The 22,718-nt window shown below is 42.3% G+C and overlaps 2 protein-coding genes and 1 long non-coding RNA gene across 5 annotated transcripts; 1 reads left to right on the forward strand and 2 right to left on the reverse strand.

Annotated features, from left to right (window-relative positions):
- Positions 1-1,151: 1,151 nt before the first annotated feature.
- On the reverse strand, positions 1,152-4,676 carry LOC136550607 (myb-related protein 1-like). Its single transcript, XM_066542236.1, has 7 exons — positions 3,958-4,676; positions 3,654-3,855; positions 3,462-3,538; positions 3,305-3,362; positions 3,129-3,216; positions 2,979-3,048; positions 1,152-1,962 (listed from the first exon to the last, which is right to left on the reverse strand). Exons 2-7 carry the CDS (start codon positions 3,853-3,855, stop codon positions 1,402-1,404), a joined length of 1,056 nt encoding a protein of 351 aa, XP_066398333.1. The 5' UTR covers positions 3,958-4,676; the 3' UTR covers positions 1,152-1,401.
- LOC136550608 (uncharacterized) lies at positions 1,969-6,554 on the forward strand. The gene is made up of 3 exons (XR_010782355.1): positions 1,969-2,310; positions 6,116-6,198; positions 6,289-6,554. It is a non-coding gene; the product is annotated as an uncharacterized lncRNA (long non-coding RNA).
- Positions 6,555-7,698: 1,144 nt separating this feature from the next.
- LOC136550606 (nuclear pore complex protein NUP214-like) lies at positions 7,699-20,335 on the reverse strand. Of its 3 annotated transcripts, none has more exons than XM_066542235.1 (18): positions 19,942-20,335; positions 19,640-19,857; positions 19,077-19,245; positions 18,166-18,315; positions 16,891-17,015; positions 16,176-16,288; positions 15,078-15,220; positions 14,815-14,977; positions 14,514-14,686; positions 13,639-14,405; positions 13,293-13,445; positions 13,150-13,207; positions 12,630-12,763; positions 12,432-12,550; positions 11,618-11,933; positions 11,113-11,320; positions 9,050-10,999; positions 7,699-8,294 (listed from the first exon to the last, which is right to left on the reverse strand). In XM_066542235.1, exons 1-18 carry the CDS (start codon positions 20,150-20,152, stop codon positions 8,185-8,187), a joined length of 5,280 nt encoding a protein of 1,759 aa, XP_066398332.1. In that variant the 5' UTR covers positions 20,153-20,335; the 3' UTR covers positions 7,699-8,184. The 3 variants fall into 3 exon arrangements, with proteins under 3 accessions (XP_066398332.1, XP_066398330.1, XP_066398329.1); XM_066542233.1 differs by having other exon boundaries at positions 9,050-10,993; positions 12,426-12,550; XM_066542232.1 differs by having other exon boundaries at positions 12,426-12,550.
- Between the last annotated feature and the right edge of the window lie 2,383 nt (positions 20,336-22,718).

Below are 22,718 nucleotides of genomic sequence, written 5' to 3' on the forward strand. Positions count from 1 at the left end.
AGCTAGGCGCTACACAGCAAAGGGCAAGCACGGCAGAGAGGTCTGCATCTCTGGGCACGTGCAGCTAGGGGCCTAGCCGGCTGGTCCAGCTAGCGGACGCAGGAGGCAGCCGGTCCTGTCTCATGCGCATGCACGGCCCCCCACACCGCATGCACCTTGAACGAGTGATCCCACGCGCTCCCAGGGTGCGGACCCTGTCTGATTGTAACAACACGCCTCTTTTTTTTATCGGGCATAACGTGCATGGGGTCCGTCGGTCTGTTCGTACATCCTCAACTAAGCATTACTGTTTTTCAATCATCCGCTAGTGCAGAAACCGGCTGTTGATCCTAACAAGAATACCATCTGACTCATCACTCAGTTAAAAGAAAAATACAATTCTCGTTTTTTACAGAAATCAAACAATTTTAAGTCGGACTAAATCTATAAAAAATACTAACATTAATGATTTGAATTAGTATCGTTAGATTAATCATCAAATATATTTTTATAATATATTTACGTAGAGTTATAATTCTAAACTCGATATAAACTTATAGCTACTCTTTTTGGGATGAAGGTAGTATGAAATGTGGATGTTTTAGCAATTAACACATTCATGCTTCCACATCAGGAGCAACGTTTTGCTCGGCACCATCATATCAGGTGAAGCGATAGCTGAGAAGTAGAGTAAAGCTAAAGCAAAAACATTTGGCGGCGAATATGACCCCAAAAAAATGTACTACGTAGCATATATCATACACATCGATCTACAGAGTTAACTAATCAGACAGCAGAGGAGAACGTCTGGGTTCTCTTTCTCGCATGCCCTCATAGAAACTGAATTTCACCGCCAATCCATCATCATCATCAGTCACTGTCATTGCTTAGGGGTGTTTGGATCCGGCTACTAAAATTTAGGAGGTGTATTGGGAGGATATTGCATGAGGTGTTTGGATATTAATAAAAAAAACAAATTACATAATCCGTCAGTACTCCACGATACGAATTTTAAGCCTAATTAATCCGTCATTAGTATATATTTACTGTAGCAACGTTATCAAATCATGGACTAATTAGGCTCAAAATATTCGTCTCGTAAATTAGTCGTAAACTATGTAATTAGTTTCGTAATTAGTCTATATTTAATACTAATGCATGTGTCAAACATCCGATGGAACAACGACTAAAATTTAGGAAGGGCAACCAAACACCCCCCTTAGTTATTTGCTGCACATGGACGACAACGCGCAGGCTGTCGGTGATAGTACCCCAGATCTTACTGCAAATGGCTGCAGGGCACGGAAATGCACAGCACAGCGCATCTGTGAACCTTGCTGTTTTCAGTTTTCACTACTGCAGCTAATTAAGCTACGAGGAAGAAGACCTGTCTGTCTGCATCTCATTGCTAAACGACGATCATCAGTTCCAGCTCGACCCGTTCAGGTCGATCCTTTGGCTGTCGCGAGGCCTTGGTGGATTGCTCCTGCCGTTGATGCTAAGATCCAGCTCCTGCTGGCCATGGTCATCCGAGGACCCTCCTCCTCCTCCTCCTCCTCTCCTGCCGGGCTCGTCAAGAAACAGGAACTCCTTGCAGATGGCGGTGGCGGTGGCGCCGCCTCTGTCGTTGTTGTAGCCTCCGCTGGGAGTGGGAGGCGGTGCAGCAGACGAGAGGCCGATGGACAGCAGGTCCTGGTCCCTCTCCCTCTCCCTCTGGCACTGGGACCCCTCGCATGCGGTCAGGCAGCTGTCTACCGATCCATCGCCGCCTAGGTGGCGCTGGTGCTGGTGGAGGTGCTCCTGCTGGACATGGGCGCGCCTCGTCGCCGTGGCTCTCGAGATGAGCTCCGACAGCTGCTGTGTCGGCGTCTCGCCGCCGTCGAGGTGGACGCTCTGCTTGGCCAGCGCCTCCTGCGCCTTCTCCAGCACGGACTGCAGGTACTTGCCCTGCGCTTCGATCCGCAGCTGCAGGTGTCTCTGAACCTGCGCCATCAATGGAAATTGAAAAGTATAAATGGGCCTAAAGTGGAGGTAATGGGCCGAGCCCATCTGAGCCGTGCAGGTGCAGCACAAGGAAAATTTGGCTTCGAAACTGTCGCGGACGGGCTACTGTGATCCAGTTTATAGGCCGAAATTACGGTGCGTGCGTGCCTCTGGAATGGGCCCAATACCCCATTTGCTGGATGAATCTGAGACGTACTGTGCTCGGTAAGATCCAATGGCTGCACGATGGCCGGAGTGGCAGGCCAGGGCAGATGGCTCCAACTCCGGCCGCCGGCGCCGCCTCTCGCCGGTGGCCAGCTTACAGCACTCTACTCTGTGGAGGCCGAGGTATCGTGATCCGACCAGAGGGCTTGTCATGCCCTTTTACTTTCTTTTAGCTCTTCCATTTGTTTCCTTGGCTGGTGAGAATTCGACGCCCATGGGGCTCTAGACCTCTAGCCTATAATGCTCTCTTTTGCGTGTAGCATTTCTTGTTAAGCCCTCTAATATAGTTTATAGTATAACTATTTAGTGTCATAAATGTTGCTGATTTTCTCTATGAAATCAGTCAAACTTATGATAGTTTGACTTGGACTAAATCTATGAGGTCTGTTTTTTTTCTACTATGGAAGGAGTAGTATTATGTTAGTTAAAGATTTTGACATGGAAACATTTTTACAAAGTGTTCTCATTTTTTTATTTTCCCCTGCAGTTGTAATTTTGCACGATCGGAAGCTATTAGTGTTCCTGGCGCTAATAGCTACTAGTGTTCCTGACGCTACACAATTTTTGCTTTTGCATTGCTTATACGTTCACACTTCTCTTCTGATTTTGTTGTTATTGTTTAACTATATAGAAAAAATGTGAATTGTCTTGTCCTTTTAATTGTATTAGTTGGGTTCCTGGAAATTCAGGCAACTCAAATATAGCAACTTCCATGTGTTTATAATATGGAGACACTGAGTTAGGCAGGGTATGCAATAGATTTTAATTAAATTACAGAGTTGATTGTATACCTCTAGCTGCTCATGAAGCCGTCTCTGAACTTCGATCTGCATCTGGAGGGATTCACTTATGTGCATTGACCTGATAAATTTCTGAATTATGTCAGCTTCTGAAAGTTGGAGGAGAATGTTTGCAATTAACAATTTTTACTCGCTTCCCACCTGTTTATCTGGGGCTCTAGGTTCAAGTGTGGTGGTGGTGATCCGCTCCCTTCGCATGGGTTGTCTGTTCCTGTCCTGCAGCTTAACACTGCGAAACAAAGGCAAGTTTAGTATCTCCACCATTGGACGGTTGGGATTTTAGTTACTTCAGGTTTAAGAAGCATTTAGTAGCCTACCATTCTTTGCGTTGACAGCATTAGCTTGGGCCTGGAGATTCTTGCTGAGTCTGTATTTCTATGAGACAAACAGAAAAGCATCTACCTTAGTTTGTGACGGTGACGGCAAGCCAATTTTTTCATGCCATACAGCAGTAGCAGAGAACTCAAGATGTACCTGGAGATGGCTCTTAAGATGGTACAGGGTGAGTCCAGGGATTCCCATCAGCCTCATGATTGTTTTTGGCGTAGCTTCTGCAAGAGTTCCGCATGCGGAGTTTAGAAGGTACCATCATTGTGTTAATTCAGGCTTCCTGCCATGTGCCGTGTACGAGTGACAGATATAAGTTTTGATCACATGTATACTCACTGTCTGGCCCTCCTAGCTGATGTACTGCCTCCACAAAACGTTCATGCAGCTCTGGTGTCCATTTCAATCTAGGATTAGCATCGGTGGAGAGGACGAGTCCTGCATCTCCTCCTCCTTGCAGGAGAAACTGCTTCTCAGGAGGTAAGCCCGGGCTTGAGGACAGGTGCTGGTTACGGTTGTGGAGCTGTTGCTGATGATACATCTGTCACCAAGAACTCCATGTCAGTACGTTTCTTACTCGGAATACATCCTAGGTGATGCCTTCCTTCAGTCATGTAAACAAAAGAGTAGAAGCACATCTCACCTGTTCAGTTCCTGTTATGTACTGAAATGTCTGCTTACAGGCTGCACATTCCTGACTGCTGGGATCCTTGGCAGCTTTACCGGTGTTCAGCCTCAGTGCCTCTATTTCTAGTAACCAAAATAGTTGTTGTGCGGTCTTCTGGGAGTGAGACAACCTTTGGCTTCTCAAACTAAACTACCTACCTCCTGTCCTCTCCTCCCCTCTCCTCTCCTCTTGCCGAGATCTTACGCAGAGTCCCGTCTTATAAGGCAGAGGGAGAATGTCGAATCATCTGAAGAAGCACTCAACCCTGACTGCCCAATCTTTGCAGCAACTGAAAAGAGATATTATCCTTATTCCCCTGGGGTACCCGTGGACCCTACGCCCACCAGTCTTTTTCTTTGTCAATTCCAGCAACCCTCTCTAGCTCTTGCATTGTGTTCTGATCATAAACACTAGTACCAGCTTTTGGTTGAAATTACTTGCCACATGAGAAGGGCGAAAGCGAAGCACAATCTTTTCTCCTCTTTTCTTTTCTTTTGAAAAACTAGAGGGAATGGAGCACCTTATTCTCATGAGAACCTTTTGGGGGCTGTGGTCTGCAATCTGATGTCGTAGAACTTGCCAGCCTCCTCTCTCAGATTCCTCAATGATATCTTCGTTTGAGAACCAATTCCAGTCTCCACTGAGTTTCTGGCCTCCAGTTTGCCGAAATGAAAGGGCGGACAGCATTGGCGGTCGATCAGTTGTTGTTAGGATCCATTGCGGTCCGTGATCACATGAGTTATATTGTTTCATCCTCTTACACTGTTGGGCTGTATGTATTCAGAAGCAAGGGAGGGACACAGTACGGCGGCCTAAGAATATCGGTTATGTGGACAAAGCTTGAAACTTCCTTCTTTTGACTGCAGGCATCCGGAAGAAGAATTGCACAAAGCTTTGCATAGAGATAAAGCGAAGGTGGCCATTGTATTACTCTTTGATGCCTTCTTGGGACTGCACAAAGGCAACGAATGGAATAACAGAATAAGCATAGAATTCCCCTTTGTCTCCTTTGGTAAGTTTGGCACCTGTTTAGCTTAGCTACTAGGCAGCCAGGCCAAAGGGATCATAAGGCAACGTCTGTTGGACCCTGGATCTCCGGCGAGGGTGACCTGATCGCTCATCAGTGCCGACCATCTAGCTAGAGGCAGAAGAAGGGAAGATGAATAGAACGTGTACACGTACAGCACAAGCACCAGCGTTGGCCGGAGCTCTGCAGAGGAGATTGCAAAACTGAACTTGCTCTCTTTACTAAGTTGCGGTTGAAAACTATATATACAACGCTACTAATCCTAGTACACAGACATGTCAGACTGCTACAGTAACTAGATGTGACAACATAACTGATTTTGGCGCATGCCCCTGCTGTGGCTACAGTGCGGCAGGGGAGCCTTTCGACGCCTACCCCTGCAGCGGCTACAGTGCAACAACAGAGAGCCTTTCGACGCCTGTCCCTGCCGCGCGTTCATACAGGGGAGCAGCAGATTACTTAACAAGTCTTTCCCTAATTCTGCTGCTAACCCTAGAATCTCCTTCATACCGATCATCTTCTTCAGCTCCGTAAACCGAAGACAACCGAGCGGCTTTCGACGAACTCGATAACGATCTGCCCTCCATCGACAGTCCCCTGAGGAAGTGGAACTTAACGTCAATGTACTTGCTCCGGTCATGCAGAACCGAATTCTTCGCGAGGGCGATGACAGGCTGGTTGTCCACCATCAATGTTGGTGGGTGAGCTTCCACACCGGTCAGCTCGCCTAGCAACCGGCGTAGCCACACAACTTGGCACGTCGCTGTGGCCGCCGCCACGTACTCTGCCTCGTACGTGGACAGTGTCATCACCTTCTGTTTCAACGACAACCATGAAATTGGAGCTGACCCGAGGAAAACGAGCACGCCAGAGGTGCTCCGCCGTCCGTCTATGTAACGATATCGAACAACAGGGCTGATTTAGGTGCCTGCCCCTACTATGGCTACAGTGCGACAGGGGAGCCTTTCGACGTCTGCCCCTGCAGCGGCTATAGTGCAACAGTAGAGAGCCTTCCGATGTCTGTCCCTGCCGGAGTTCATACGGCCCTGCATCCTTCTTTTGCTTTATGCTTGCACTTGTTCTGACCATGATTTGTCCTCCGTGCAGAGAGTAGAGATGCTTCTTCTTACATGAGTAACTGCATGGGCATGGCCTCAGGACTTTGGCCTTTGGCCTTTGCCTTCCGGAAGGTTGTGTGTCCCACATAGCTATCTAGTTATGATGCATACGTCGTGAGCACGCATGATTGCATCAGCGTAATTTCTAGTCTCCTTGGCCAGGGCACGCATGTGAATGAAGAAGAAAAAGGAAAAGGGTTAGTTGCAGCTGCAGCATCTATAGGCTCTGATGTTTCTCGGAGCAGAGTGACCGGTTTCTATCCTGATAATAGTAAAAGGTGGCCTGTTTATTGTTACTATTTAATTTTTCTTCTTTGTTCTTTTATTTTTTTAGAGATTTTTTCTTGGTCTTCTGTTGGGCTCATTTTGTAGCCTTTAAATTATAAGTTGTTTTAGCTTTGTTATAAGTCAAACTTCTCTAATTTTAACTAAGTTTATGGAAGAAAAATCAACAGACATCTACGATATTGGATAAGATCAATTAGATACACCATCAAATATATTTTGCATTTATTTGGTATTGTAGGTGCTAACTTTTTTTCCTCAAACTTGAGCAAAACTAAAATAGACTTATAATATGCGACAGAGGATGTAAGATAGCGATGTGTGTTCACTTGTATATACTGATACTGTTGCTTCAGGTGTGAAGAAGTTATGGAGGCGACACGTGCACCAATAACACGATAACCCACACCACCAGGTCATTGCATTACCCAGCCTGTTCGCTTGTTGGTTTCAGCCAGGGCTTATTAGTCATGGTACAATATTTTTCTCTCATAACAAACCAGCATCAGCCAGGCTTATCAGCCCAGAAACCAACCAGCGAACAGGCCGACTGCATTCAATTCAAGTACTGGAAAAGCTTGACAAGGAGCAAGAATAGATGTGCTCTCTTGGAATAAGTTGGTAAGGGAATAATCCTTGCGACTAATAACCAAGTGATATATATAGCCACCACCAGGGTATATATATATTACGATAAGCAACGAGGCCGGCCCCTGACCCTGAGTGATGATCGATCGATATATATGGTATCTATACCATGCCTGTACTTCACTGTTGAGGAATTGAATTGGATTGAAGCGAGGTCGAGACATGTGTGCGCTGCATATGTTCCGTTTCCAAATAGCTGCGGAGTACATGATTCCCTGAGCATTGGCTCCGATGAGTTGTCAGCAAAGATGACCGGCCGGCCGATGAACATAAGAAGAAACCGATCCAGACCACGTCGTATATATTCCCCGGGCATTAGTTGGGGTTCGTTCGCCTACAGTTTGATTGCAGATGCCTCCGTAGAGCATGCATGCAGTGGGATTAATCAGCTCATCGACCAAGGCCGTAACCTTCGCTGCTCACCCTTTTTCCTTGTTCCATTCTTATATTATTATAGATATATGTGGCGAAACATTGCGTGAATACATTCGGTTGTTACTTGTTTAAGCGTTTGGGTATCATATGCTCTTGTTTCTCTCGATCCCTTTCTCCATGCCTTTGCAAATTGCAGCAAGCTGGCTCGTGACAGGGAATATGGGAAAGAGGCCGGGAATTGTATTGACAAAGCTGGAGGAGGAATCACGTTCAAGCAAGGGCCTTCACACGACCTCTTTTCATTTCATGCAGCCATGGAGCCTGAGCTTAGCAAGTTGGTAGCCCTGGAGAGAAACCCGCAGGAATCCAAGACCAACCGTCGATGCTATGGGCATCTCTACTGTGTTTTGCAAAAGAAGAGAAAACAATAAGGTGCCCAAATCGTAGCCTCCATCATCAATAGATGGAGCGAAGCGAGGGCATCCTGCGGTAATGTGTCTGCAACAGCTCCGCCTAGGAGGAAGGTTTCCACACTTTTTCATGCTAAGGCCTCAAGCTCTGATGGCTGTGCCTGCAACTGTGCTGATAGCAACGCTTAAGGGATACACGGGCAGGCCTGCCTAACAAGTCTATACAGGTGAAGAGTGGAACATAAACGTAACTTTGTGACATCACAATTGAAATTATCTCCGAGGCCTCTTGCATCTAGCCATAGCTAATGCGTAAACTTGTCTGGGGATTGCCTGGAGCCTACTTTCGCATCTGTGTCAAGAAATCAACTGGCGGTCTTCCAGTTCCGCTTGCTCCAAATGCCGAGAACCCAGCTCCTTGATTACCACCGAAGGATCCGAATCCACCACCTTCAAACCAACCAAATTCTGTTAGTTGCCAAAACAGGCTGCTGGCACCAGACAAAACAGAGAAATTTATCACTGTAAATTAATTCTTTCAGTGCTTTGCACCGAGATAGCAAAGGCTATGTACCTAGAAAAAACAAAACAACTTATAATTTGGAATAGATGGAGTATCTGACATGACAAGTACTTGCAGACAACAAACCTAATATCTGGTAATGCAGATTGATCAATAATTAGTACACTTAACATTTAAGACTACAAACTGATTGAAATGGGTTTATGTATTACTGCTTGAAAAAATTGTCTGTGAGACTTAAAATCAATATATAGTATTCCTAAAGCTCAAGATCAAATACTTAATATAGGCTTTTTCAGGACAGCCGAAATGAGTAAACCTAATAGAAACTGATCAGTGATAATTGCTGACAAGGGAGAGCATAATTTTTTTTTGTAAGCCTAACGGAGCCTATGCATTATATGCTAGCATCTTCTATCTAGAAGAACTGAGAAATGCAACCTAGCAGTTCCAACTCCAAATACCAATAGTTAACCAAACAATAAAATCAATCTGGGTGTATTTAACTGCCAGCAACTAGCAAAACTTTAAATTGATGACCACAGGTTGGAATGTTGGATGATTAATTAAACACTTATGCAAACCATATGCGATCTGCACTGTCACACATTAGCATTTATCCAAAACTTCCCTCCAAAAGTAAGTATTTGTTCAAAACAGAACACAACTTCAGAGATCTCACCAGTGCCAAAGCCACCTCCCTGGGCAGCACCTCCAAAACCACCACCAAATGAAGCTGCACCAGCAAAACCACCACTTTTGGAGGCAAGAGAAGCAAAACCTCCACCAGTAGCAGCAGCAGCAAAACCACCACCTGCAGAAGCAGCGGGTGCTGAAAAGCCCCCACCTGATGCAGCACCAGAAAATCCAGCATTACTTGAAGATAAAGAACCAAAACCCCCAGATGTAGAAGCACTAGCAAATCCACCAAATCCTCCAGAACCTACGCCTCCTAACTGGCGCGATTGTCCAAAAGAACCCAGCACTGATCCAAGTACCTGTTGAGCACCAAACTGTGCAGGCTGCCCAAATCCTGACTGGACAGCCCCAATTTGTGCAGGCTGCCCAAATCCTGACTGTTGCCCAGATCCAATTTGTGCTGACTGACCAAAACCAGATTGAATTTGTGCAGGCTGACCAAATCCAGATTGAATTTGTGCTGTCTGCCCAAATCCTGCCTGCTGACCAGCTCCAATCTGTGCAGGCTTCCCAAATGCTGACTGCTGGCCAGATCCAATTTGTGCAGGCTGTCCAAATCCAGTAAGCCCACTTGAGAACGTACTAGAAAAAGAACTAGAACTAGTTGATTGAGATGGTTGGGCTGGCTGAGCTGAAGGAATGCTTAGCGACGCTGGTCGGAAAAGCTGTCCTGGACTGGTTGTCAAAGTAAATGGTGTGCCTGAACTTTTATTGTCAGATGTACCAAAGGAGGCACCAAAAGGATTAGACTTTTGAGGACTTGAAGAAGGCTGGGACCCGAGGCTGAATCCACCAAGGGCTCCCAAGTTGAGTTCGGCACTTGCAGAAGGCGCCTCCTCTTCCATATCATCTTCATCGGTTGCGATGGCGTCAGTGTTTGGTCCTACATCTTTTCCTGTGGAAGTGACAACTGATTCTGATGTTGTTGGCGCTGTTTTAGGAGCAGAGACATGAGCAGAAGGCAAGCTGGCGCCAGTTGTTGGAGGCACTGAAGGTTTGCTTTCAGTGGTCGATATGACTGAAGTCGAACTTGCAGAAACTATGGTACCAGTTACCTCTGTTTTTAGCATTTCAGGTTTGGAAGCATTTTGACTCAAGCCAGTTGACGAATCCTTAGCAGGAGTAGGGATTGAGCTAGACACAGTACCCCCGGGCACTATTGGAGAAACTTTCTGCATTGCGCTAGATAAAACATCCGAAGTTTTCGCACCTGATGAGGCTGATGTGGCTGAAGAGGAAATAGTCGACCTTAAGGAGTATGAATCAGTCTGAGTAACAGGAGCTGGCGAGAATGCAGAAGGTTGAGGTGCCATCTTGGGGGTATCTTTCACAGTGTTCTGCACAGCATCGCCAACCCCACTAAGCTGGCCAGTCTTCTCATGTAATACAGCCGGCTTGGAATGTTCAGAAGTAAAAGACGATTTGCCAAGATCTGTAAATATGCCACCCTTGTTCTGCAGAGAAGCACCCGGTCCTTTTATGTTCCCCAAAGATGGCATTGACTGACTATCCTGTCTGTTCTTCATAGTTAATGTAGGCAAATCTCCAGACTCCCCAGTAGTTTTCACAGACAGTGGACTCTGAGAAGTTTTTGCAGCTGTTATGGAAGGTAATATATTTGGCTCTGTCTTGGCATTACTTTTAGGGGTTATAGTGGTTTTGAAGGTTAAAGTATTTGGCTTAGACACAGTATTTTTTGTTCCAAACGATGGCACACTGGATGGGTTGATACTATCTTGTGCACCCATTCGGGTGTAACTGAATGATGGTGGTGAAGATGGTGTCAGTTTTGAAGATTGTGCAGTGCTTTTCATTTGCCCTGGTAACTCAAAATGCTTTTGCTCTGAGATTTGAGATGACCCAGTTGATTCCTTTACCCATTTGAACAAAGGGTTCTGTTGGGGTCCTGAGGGTTTTTCTTTTACATCTGAAACTGTCAGAAAATGTTCCAAGTTAAGAATTACAAAGACTGATGATATAATAAGAATCTTCGTGATCTTAATAGAAACCCCAGAAAATTGATGTCTAAGGCTTGTAAAAACTTACCTTCACTCAGAGAATGCAGTCTGCTTACATATGATTCTACTATAGATGAATTGGAGCTATCGCTTGACTTTTCCTGTGATATTGCTGCCATTTGAGAATCAAAATTTTTCTTGTTTGACCTGAATGGTAGATCACTGCTGATTTTGAGGCGTTGTTGCTGTGCTATTCTTTTAACAGTTGTTTTCTGAGGTTCCAAACTAGCCAGGCTCTAAAAAATTGACAAATAATTTGTAGTCAGATTTATTGCTTATCCACCACATGAAGAACAATACTCCGTTCCAAATTATAAGACGTTTTGATTTTTCTAGATACGTAGTTTTTGCTATGCACCGTACACTATGTCTAGATATATAGAAAAAACAACATATCTAGAAAAGGCAAAATGTCTTACAATTTGGAATGGAGCGAGGATGTAATAGAAAACAAAGACCCACATCTTCTTTCCAAGTCATTTGATGTTACATGAGAAAATGCGATGTTTTGGGTCTCAAGCTCAATAACTTACCATATCCAGTGATTCTCTCCTCCTTCGAGCGGTCTCAGGCTCACCACTCTTGGAAGGCCCTAATATTCCCTTTGAATGCTCATTCACTGATGGAAACCGCTTAACTGGCTTAGGAGTGCTGCCTGAAAATTTGGTTGCATCAGTTGTGTGGGCTAAACCAATTGACTCAAACAACTCTTTGGTCACCGCCCCCTGCTTCCTAGTAGGAGAACCAATATTTAACACAGATATCTGCTTTGAAAGGCATTCAGATAGCTGCTCAGCAGCTGCCAACTGCGAGTTCAGTGCATTATATACACTGGATAATTGTGTCTGACTGAAAAAGTAAAAGCGAGAATATGTTTAAAATCATCATATTCATGAAAAGATCCACAAAAGAAAAGGTAAAACAAAACACACATACTATTGAAATATAGAGAATAGCACTGAGAAATAGAACTACATACACGACAAACTTAGTTATTATCCAGAAAGAGCATCTAAAAAATAGCAAAGCATACTATATAGCTTAATCGATATGAATGATGCTAGCCATACAATGATATGAATGATGCTAGCCATACAATGTGCAGAGAATTTGAATTTGTTATTACAAACAGAAAAATACAAAGCAAAAGAGTATTTTCATCAAAATATTCTGATGAGAACAAACATTAAAGTGAAAGACTACATGCATTTATGAGCTACATAGTCGCTTTGAAAGGAGCAGAGCACAACAAGGCCACTCGTTCGGTTGTTTGTCATCCAATTGATGATAATCACTAAATGTATATGAAATTTGTAGCAAGATGGTCTAACAGTTAAATACCTCGACCTTGTCTTATTAGAATAAACAGCTCTTCGATTAGAAGCCACTCTTCCTGTTTCACTGGATCTGTTCATCTCCAGATTATTGAAGTGCCTCTCCAGCTCGACCAACTGATTTGTCAAATTCTGTATGATAAAGGACTTATTATTCTCCTCCGATGTCATACAAACAAATGAAGTTAGTCAGAATGTCAGATACTGATACCTGGTTAGCTTTGAGAATATTTTGTCTCTTCACTTCGAATTCTGGACTCAATTTCTGACGGTTCCATATATCCCAGTACTGATTATCTGAAGACTGGCTAACAATTCCTTTCATGTAAGTTTGCCTAGCAGAAACTGAAGAGAACAAAAAATATGTAACATATCAGCCCAAGTTTTCTGGTGGCTTCATTCATTTGTAAGTGACCCAATAAAGCAAATTAAACATAGCTATTAATCAAGAATAATCACTTGTATTTCTTCAAAATTATGTCCAGACCATGTTGGTATGCATAATTGCATACGTGTTTCCCCTGATTATATACATTACAAACAGTGGCAAAAATGACATGAACTATTTATCCTGCAAAAGCATATCATTTTGATCAAATAATTTCTTTCAGGTATGTAAGGAAGCAAAAAAAAAGGTGGGGCGGGGGGGGGGGGGGGGGGGGGGGGGGGGGGGGTTACCCTGTTCTACCAACTTACTAAAAGAGAGCCAAAAGAACATATGAATGTCTCACCTTGAAACATCTTGTTCCTCAGATCTTCAATTTTTGAACATTGTTCCTCTACTTTGCCCTGCATATACATTTTGTGAAGTTTTTATAAGAGAGGACTGGACAGAGGGAGTAAGAGTTGGGGGGCGCTCGCAATTATGATATACCTTGAAGACCTGCAACAACTCCAAAAAGTTTTGCAAGCCATCCTCAAACATAGAAAGAGGACGCTGCTGGAAGGTTATGCAGGCATCTCTGAAACCACCATCCTTTTCTATATATGCTAGTAGGGCATCTAACTCCTTCGTCATTTCATTTATCTGTAACGAAGGGGACAAGAAGATGCCAAAGTATATAAGTATGTAGGTGATGCTCCATGAGGCAACAAATAAGATGTGCACTTATATTACTTAAAAGTTTTTTGCATTGATGATAGTATTTCCTAGAGGTCTGAGGAAAGTAAATAAAGGTAGAAAAATTAATATAATAATTAAACATGTTCAGCTGTCTTACACTATAAAACTTTTTAGATAAGTCTTGTTCAGAATCAAATCTTGTGCCCATCTTGGAGTTTCTAGAATAGTCTGCTGGTGCTTGTGTCCTGCTGTTATGTGATTTGCCCATAGATTGCTGTGACGGAGATGATCCACGCAATGATTGAGGAGCTTCAGAGTTTCCTGTCCGAACTCCACTTGATGAAGATCCAATTGGGGCAGGTTTAGCTGGAGATATCGATGGTGAAGGTACAGAACTTAAGGCAACTGGAGCACCAAAAACTTTTCTATCAGCGGTGTAGCTGGTTTGAGGTGAAGGAACTCCAAAACCAACCTCATTCCTTTCTCTGATCTTGGCAGGGACAGATCCACTAGAGGTGAACACCGAAGACTTGAAACCATAGACATCACCATCTTTATTGGAGTTTTGAGATCCACCAAATATTCCCACTGATTGAGCTGAATCCAGACCTTCTTTACCAGTTTGGCTGTTTCCAAAACTTCTGCTGCCTGGTTGCAAGGAAGGAGCTAATCCATTAGGTGCATTGCCTCCTGTTGGATTCATGCCTTCATTATTGACAGTAGAAAAGCTGGAAGATATTGTAGGTTTTGTGTTTCCTGTTAATTCTAAGCTAGGCAAGGCTGCAGGTGGAGCAGTCACATTCAGTTGCCTGGTGTCTATGGGCTTCTTATTGGAAGAGATAAGCAACGAATTGCCAGTTGTTTCCTGTTCTTTTGAAGCTGAGCTACTGTTTTTCACATTCATTGATTCCTGCTGGTCGCTACCTGCAAGGATATAACATAAGGGTACTTTAGTTTTCGAAAGCACTTGGAGAAACAAAAAGATAGCTCATCAAAGTGCAACTTAGAAGCTCTTGGCTAGCATCATTTTACCTGTTTGTGCACTAGAGGCCTCAGCACCATGTTCAGTGAGAGTACTCTTAGATACCGAGCCTACACTTGGAGTCAACTCCTTTTCAGATACAGTTGCAGGTGAAATATGTTTTTCACCATAGTCCTCATTGGTAGACACAGTAGCATGAGGTAAATCAGAAGGGTCCGAAATCCTAAACAATAAACAGTGTCAATACAAAAATGTTTCTCCAACAAAAGTTCAGTATTTAGAAGTTAAAGTAGCTAAAGTGACCAAATTTTCACAATATTACGCTGACAAGTATCAACAAACAATATTTACCGTGCAAGGTAATATACAGCTAGTTTGCCTTCACCAGTCAAACAGAGTAGAATATGTTGAGGGGCAACCTCCTTTTGTTCAGGTCCAACTGTTACAGTGATCTTTTGAAATAATGAAACATTCTCAACACCAAACCCTAGTATGACGTTGTCATCGCCATTCTCTGAAAAAAATCACAAAAGAAGACTGAACTGTTTAGACTTCATTTTCGAAGAGAAGCAACAGCATATCATAAAAGCGATGTTTCCTGGGATAGGATTTACCTTGCAAGTCAATCCTAGGACTGTATTTATCCTCCAACATTTCTAGATATGTTACAGTTTTTTCATCATCATGTGCGGATGGCCACTTCAGAAGGGCAATGTGGTCTTCAATGCTCTTTTTATTGGAAGCCACCATGAGATCCCTAAAAAATTTTTTTTTTAAAAAAAAATCCCCACTAAAAAGTTCCCACCGGTTAGAAGAGAAATGCAATAGCAAGCAAATAAATATCACCGTGGACAGCAGACGGGCTAGCAAAAAGGGGTGGACCTCACCTGACCGTATCCCTCTTTTTATCTAATGTAATCCCTCAATTTCAAATTATAAGACACTTTGGCTTTTCTAGATTCGATAGCTTTTGCTATGTATTTAGATATACACTGCGTCTAGATACACAGTAAAAGCAATGTATCTAGAAAAGTCAAAACGTCTTATAATATGGAACAGAGGGAGTAGTAATATTGAAAACCAACAAAGCAGCACCAGCAGAAGAATAAATAAAAGACTAATAGATTGTTATCCTAAGTTCCATATAAAAGGCCCCCATTGCATGGTAAGACCGTAAGAGAACCTAGCAAGCAAACAAGGTAAGAGAAGACAAAATACACATGGTTACTACCTTGTTGACACATACAATTAACTGGTTTGTGCCATCCTGTATCATATGTATTGCTATAGGGGTAGTGCCTGGAAAATACTAAGTCACTATATACTCCCTTGATTACAAATCAAGTGGTAAATGGGAACTATTAAAAAAACGAGACCTGGGGGAGAAATGTCCCCCTGATTTTGTTCTTTAAGAAGTTTTTGCTAGCCATCGAACCTGGACTGCTAACCGCGCGTGCGCGGGAGGGGGGGGGGGGGGGGGGGGGGGCACAATTGACAAATGGACCTATAGCATGACTAGTAACTGTGTACAGTGCCATATTTTAAATCAGGTTAGTTGATGGATTAAGGATTTCCTTCTCGGAAGATTTTTGGTGAAATCCATGCAGAAAATTCATTTTCCATTTCAGTACTCATAAAATCTGTCCAATAACCGGCCAACATACATGTTGAGAATACTCAATAGAGCTTCTCAAGGGCTTAGGTTCACATACCAGCGATGCAGATAACCCAAAAGCAGATTAGGTCCAACTCCGGATGGTAAAACATCATCCATAATGCCATGGAAAAAATCGACATAGGTATAAACATCTGGCTTGCCTGCGCTCTAAAGCACATTGCAAAAGTAACACATTCAGTTCAACCAATTAGTACTGTAATATTTCATATTTGTTAACGCAAAAAATACATAAATATGTTTTATTAACCCTTGCCAATAAATGATATGACAATAAACCAATTGTAGGATTTATTTTTTGTCATCCGAGAGTTCCGTATGAATCCAATGGACGGCTATACATTTTGGATATTAAGACAAAAACATAGACACAATTTTAACTTGCATAAATCCCAACCAAGAACATGATCTTGGTAAACATTCAGATTATATCCTTGAAACATGATTTGCCATTTGCTGTGGTCATGGCCTGACTATGCCCAGAGAGATATATGTAGCTATTGAAGCAACTTTATATACACATGTTCCTAAAAATATATGCAAATGAAACTTTGCCTATGTGCCCAAGGAGATATCTCTAGCTATTGAAGCAACTTTATACAAGCATGTTGCTAAAAAATATATGAAAATGAAACTTTGGATAAATAGCACATCGCATGTGATATGAATCCGAGTATCCAACGACAGCAAAAAAAAAAAAAAAAAAAAAAAAAAAAAAAAAAAAAAAAAAACCGTCTAGAGGACCAACTAACCTCACAAAATGTGCTTTCTTCAGTCCTTATAACTTGAACAAGATAGCCTTCTTCATTGTCATCTTCATTTAATCGAACACACCCAATAACAATACTATCACCATGTACCCAGCCAATGGAATCCACTGCTCGCAAATAGAAAATCATCAATAATGAACAATAAAAGTACATACTAAATGCAATTTCAGCTGCAAGTAAACCAGTAACATACAAAAACGAACGGATGACTCTATGTCCAATGTATAGTTCTATACATCTCAATGTTTATGGAGCAAATGTCAAGAAACAACACTTTCCTAAGGGTTCTGGATGACAAGATATCTCACAGTTTCCTAAGGGGCTATCAATTTTATCATTGGTTCTTCAATATATAATTGTACAGGATGACTAAGGAACGATGATATACGTGATCGCCTAGAGGTAGCACCAATTGAAGAAAAGCTTGTCCAACATCGGTTGAGGTGGTTTGGCCATGTACAAAGGAGACCTCCAGAGGCACCAGTGCATTGTGGAGTCCTAAGCCAAGCTGATAATATGAAGAGAGGTAGAGGAAGACCGAAATTGACATGGGGGGAGGCAATAAAAAGAGATTTGAAAGCTTGGATATACCTAGAGATCTATGTTTGAATAGGAGTACTTGGAAAGCAGCTATTGAAGTGCCTGAACCGTGACTTGGGGCTCTTGGTGGGTTTCAACTCTAGCCTACCCCAACTTGCTTGGGACTGAAAGGATATGTTGTTGTTGTTGTATTCATAAACTTGTTCCAAGAATCCCTGGTCATCCAATAAGTGGGCATCATACATATAGACTCTGGTGCTCGCAATTTCTTCATAAAGACGAAATCAATTGGTCAAAGGGTAAAAACATGTAAGAAACACGTGATACTCGTGAATTCAGGTCCTGATGAGAACCAAACCTATCACTTTCATCTACCATAGACCACAAATCAACTTTACATATCAGTGACTCAGTGTAAGCACGTAGCTGTTTTTTGACAGAGAAGGACTATAGTATATGGTGATGATCACCTCCATTTTACTAGTGTTTCAACTAACTAGTGGACCATCTCGATCAACTGACAGCCTTACATGACTGATGAAAAATATAGAACAAAAAAGCCTTAGTCCCTACCAAGCTGCCAAGCTGGGGTAGGCTATGAAGAAGAAAAAAATATGAACAAAAACAACAATAAGATTAAAATTAGAGCATTTCATTCTGTATCCAGGGATTGTAATATAGACTACACAAGAGAAAGGTGTATGGTTAGTTGGTTACCTTTGATGGCAGTGCCCTCTGAATCACTTTCATCAGACCACAACTGGAACAAGAGGGACATGGAGCATGTTTCCTTAAAATCTGGTGATAATATGGTAAGTTTGTTCCCTCTTGCAACGGCAATAAGATTTCCTTCCTTGCAACAATCAACTATATACATTTCAAAAAGATAGCTTACTTCAGTTTGAGAACCAAGACAGTGATGGTTAACTTCAGTTACAACATTGCATCAGCGATGGTTAGCAAAGAACTAACTTTGCAAAAAAAAAAAAAAAACTAATGATTCTGTTCGCTATGACTTTAAGCCACTGCGGCTGTAAGCTTTCAGGTGATACAATAGTACTTAGCACAGGAGAAAATATTTACAGGTAGCTGCAACGGCTGCGGCTTAAAAATGCAACGAACAGACCCCATGCTTCAAAGCAGAATGCATAAAGACCTCAGAGTAAACAATGCATCTGAAGATAAATATAATATTTTTCATTACTATTGATGTATACTTGTACAGACCTCTGATAAGTTTAATGTAGTCAGCCTTGTTAAGGTAAAGGATTTGTTGTTGTTGTTGAGATGTTGTTAAGAGTAGCCACTAGAGAAAATAGATCACGAGATTACTCTATTGGTTGACTGCAATTTCCTTTATTTTGAAACTTGTAGCATGTAAGTAATGGGCTTGTTTTCATTTGCCTGTATCATCTATGCTATAACATTTGGAAACTACAGAATCATCATAGAACAATGAACATTCTCACCAGCAAACACCAAAGCATCATTCGTACCACTGAACTTCGCTTAAGTGGAATTAATTAGTTTACATGACATATCTCACACACTAAGAATGTCATAGCAGCAGTTCATGATATGTGCCTCATTCAAATGCAGTAGGAATAATATTAGGAAAAGACATGGACCTGCATCGACGTTTTCCATCACATCCTTCAGGCCTTCGCCCAAACTCCCATGACACAGCAACCCACCGTTTGAGAGTACAATATATGCTGCAGAGGCATGATTTAACCACTTGAAATCTTTCACAGTGCCAGCTCGTCCCAGGCTACATGATGAGGATGGTACAACATCCTGTGCAGCACAATTGTTAAGAAATGTTATAATCTTGACAAAAGCCATAACACCTTCTCTAACAGAAGCTTGTGAACAAGCTAATGGCACTGAAAACAGACCAGATCAATAAACAGCACAATGCAGGCCTTATGCAACAGCGTGAAAGGAGTAACCAATGCTGAACTCCCACAAGTCCTACTACTAAGAGAGAAGCATACATGGATATGCCCCTACCCCCTCGTCCATTACTGACTATAGTGCTCTTACATGAAAAAGTCACTCAAGTTTGTGAAGAAACTGAATTAATCAGTCTCGGCGAAACTAGTCTTCTCATTTCACGTACTACTGCACTAGCCTATATAGAAATACAGCATGCACAAATTTTGCAGAGATCCTGAGAAAAACTGATAACCTTATGTGTGAGCAGAGACGCCAACGAGAAGAACTGGATCTCAGTATCCGTGCAGGCTGCTAACACGGACTCATCATGGGAGAGCGCGATGAGGGATACACTGGGGAGGGGCACATCGGCGACGCAGCAGTCCTGCGCGCAGCGGGTGCTCGCCTTGCCCTTCTCGCGCGCCTCCTTGCTGGCTTCGATCAACTCCTTCGTCCTCACAGCTAGAAACCCTGTAAACCGAATGAGAACCCCTAGTTAGGCGGTGAGATCGAGACGGGAATGCCGAGCGGAGTAAGCATTCGGCTCGGTGATACCGCTGGGGTGGGCGAGGAAGACGGTGGCGTGGCGGTCGGAGACGGCGAGCGGGCGCGCGGGAGGGGACAGCAGGTCGAAGAGCGGGAGCGGGTTGGAGTCGGTCGGGAGTAGCGGGATGGGGTCGCCGGCGAGGCGGAATACGAAGTCGTCGGTGCCGTCCTCCTCGCCCTCCACCTCGTCGGTGAGCTCGAGCTCGCGCGGCGACCCCATGGCCAGCGGGCGCGCGCGGAGGCGGTGGCTGTGGGGGTTAGGGTTTTGGGCGGGAGGGGAGGTGAAGGAGTTTGGGAATTTTTCGCGGCGATGCTTTTAGCGGGCGGCTTGGCGTGGTGTGTAAGCAGAGTGACCGCCGCAGCGGGGCGGAGGCGGAAGGATACCGGCGGCGACGGTGGTGGCCTGCTGGGTTCGTCAGTTTTTATTTTTATTTATTTTATTTATAGGTAGCGTGCTCGTACGTGGCTACGAAATAACTAAACTTTATATTAAAAACATACGGATCGCACGATAAGATAATAATATTATAAGACATTAAGCTGACATTTAATCCAAAAAGTAAAGTTTATGAAATTAACAGTCACTAAGAGCACGGCACCGCAGACTCACAAACTCTACTATATAGATCTTTCCGTAATATGGCTAAAATAATATTTTATATCGGCAAGAAGTCTTCGATATTACAAACTAAATAAAGCAATCAAATATGTCAGACAAACATTGTTCAATCCACATATTTTGAACCAGACCAATAAAAATGCACAAAATGACTATTATATTAAACTAAATTCATATTCATCATCTATTCAAAGTGCACAAAATGACTATTATATTAAACTAAATTCATGTTGCTATGGGTTTACAAAACATTTCATGACATACAACTACACAAATAAAATATATGTAAAATCTCATGTCATCACAAATAATTAACATTAAAACACATAATTCAAACTAATTTATTTGAAATAAAGAAAACCAGTACAATGTTATTGACTTCACCAAGACAGAGGAAAAGTAAGCGATAATTCATATTATTTTTTGTTTGTGAGACTAATATAACATCGAAGATAATCTCGTACACTTATAGGTATGTTGGCTCTGGTTTTGGTTCCCCGTGTATGTGAGCGGTTGTAGCAAGATGTGCTTCCTCACTTCATATGCATCCTACTAGATTTTTATACGCATATATAGTTAAAATGTAAGTAGGTGATAAAAAAGGAAATTATGTACAAAGAAGAATACTCACAGTGAAAATGGATGTTTCTATCCTTTTGCCATTTCACCCACACATGGCAAGTAGAACATTATAACCAGATGACTTTCTGAGGAAGCATTAGATTGTTACTATTGTATATATATAGTAAAATATAAAAGGAGGATGTTCCATTGCAAAAGTAGTTACCACTTTAAGTCAAATTAGCCTGCATCTGTAACTCTATGGTCAAAGTGGATTAAATCATGTTTCCACCAAGGGCATGATACTTCCATGACTTTACTTAGGACAGTAGAAACCCGTTGAATTATGGTTGTACATTTTCTTAGTGATTGAATCTTGAATTCATCAGGTAAAGGATGAGGGTCTAATATGTAGAGAGTTCTGCTAGAAATGTGTATAGTAAAAGGATGATTTGTTTTGTTTACCTCCATTAGTAGTGTTTGTCTTGTCACCCAATGCTCCAGGAGAGCCACTATTTTTCATTGAATTAACCCACAATGACGTGTAGTGTACCTTTTGGAGTATTTAGTTATCCAGGAGTCATACGGTAACCATTAGTTAGTTGAAAAGTATGAATATGAAAGATAACATATATATTTTTAAATATTACAAAAAAGTTAAACACAATTTAACCACAACACAATTTAACCACTGGTCTCATATGAAGCACAACAAGAATCAGCACCCATTAATTTGAAATTTATTTCTTTTCCTTCCAGAATGATTAAGAATTCCTTTTTGTAGGAAAAAAATGGTGTAAGATTAGAGCTCCTACATTGATCTGCACCTATGCAGAGCTGTTGGCTGCTGCATTGGTGTCTGCAGCTTATCCATAGGAAGTGACGGCTGCAGCTGACAAACCAGTACAGACCAGTACATCTATTAATTTATGGTTTTGTATGTAGAGATGATCATTTAATCGTTTCAAAGACCAGAGCTGTCATCCCAAGTCCAAACTTCACACTGAGACTACTACTTTCAGTATATTAAAAACAATGGTACAACTCCACATTAGGGGATTAGAAAAAAAATTCTCATAGGATTCATACCCTATACTGTACATCTAAAAGTTAGCACAACAGTCACAGGTGGAACAAGATAGCTATGCATATATATATCTGATGTCTTACACCCAAAGTAACTATAGGGAAAGAAAATTGATATGTGGAGTATCTGAACAAACCTGGGAAATAGGTAGCTTATACTAACGGCTGCTCACCTCCTGAATTGGCCTATAAAAAAATTAGCATCAATAAGCATATGACTGCATGTGACATTTGTGGTTTAATATAAAGTCCCAAGACAAAGAAAAAATTAAATGGCCACCTGGATGCCCTATTCTCGCCTTAGCACTGGCCTTCTTCCCTAGCATAAACAACAAAACAAGCAATAAAACAGAGTTCAAAAAAATTATCTGACCGGAAACCAAGCTGAGGTAGATGTAGTCATATATATAGATATTAATGATAGAAAAAATGAATTCTCTTGGTTTGTATTCTTTTGAACATTGTAGATGAAGGACAGACAGCTTAGACGAAAAAAAGTACTCATCAGTGCCGCTGCATA

This window comes from Miscanthus floridulus, chromosome 4, assembly GCF_019320115.1.
Source record: "Miscanthus floridulus cultivar M001 chromosome 4, ASM1932011v1, whole genome shotgun sequence".
Classification (NCBI taxonomy): Eukaryota; Viridiplantae; Streptophyta; class Magnoliopsida; order Poales; family Poaceae; genus Miscanthus; species Miscanthus floridulus.

Excerpts from the sequence above, each read along its gene's own strand:
- LOC136550607 (XM_066542236.1), bottom strand. The coding sequence starts at position 3,855 with ATGTATCATCAGCAACAGCTCCACAACCGTAACCAGCACCTGTCCTCA. Across the intron at positions 3,217-3,304 it reads TGCTGTCAACGCAAAGAATG|TGTTAAGCTGCAGGACAGGA; the intron begins GTAGGCTACTAA and ends TTTGTTTCGCAG. Across the intron at positions 3,049-3,128 it reads CTAGAGCCCCAGATAAACAG|GTCAATGCACATAAGTGAAT; the intron begins GTGGGAAGCGAG and ends GAAATTTATCAG.
- LOC136550606 (XM_066542232.1), bottom strand. The coding sequence starts at position 20,152 with ATGGGGTCGCCGCGCGAGCTCGAGCTCACCGACGAGGTGGAGGGCGAG. Across the intron at positions 14,978-15,077 it reads TCCTAGGATTGACTTGCAAG|AGAATGGCGATGACAACGTC; the intron begins GTAAATCCTATC and ends GATTTTTTTCAG. Across the intron at positions 12,551-12,629 it reads ATATTCTCAAAGCTAACCAG|AATTTGACAAATCAGTTGGT; the intron begins GTATCAGTATCT and ends TTTATCATACAG.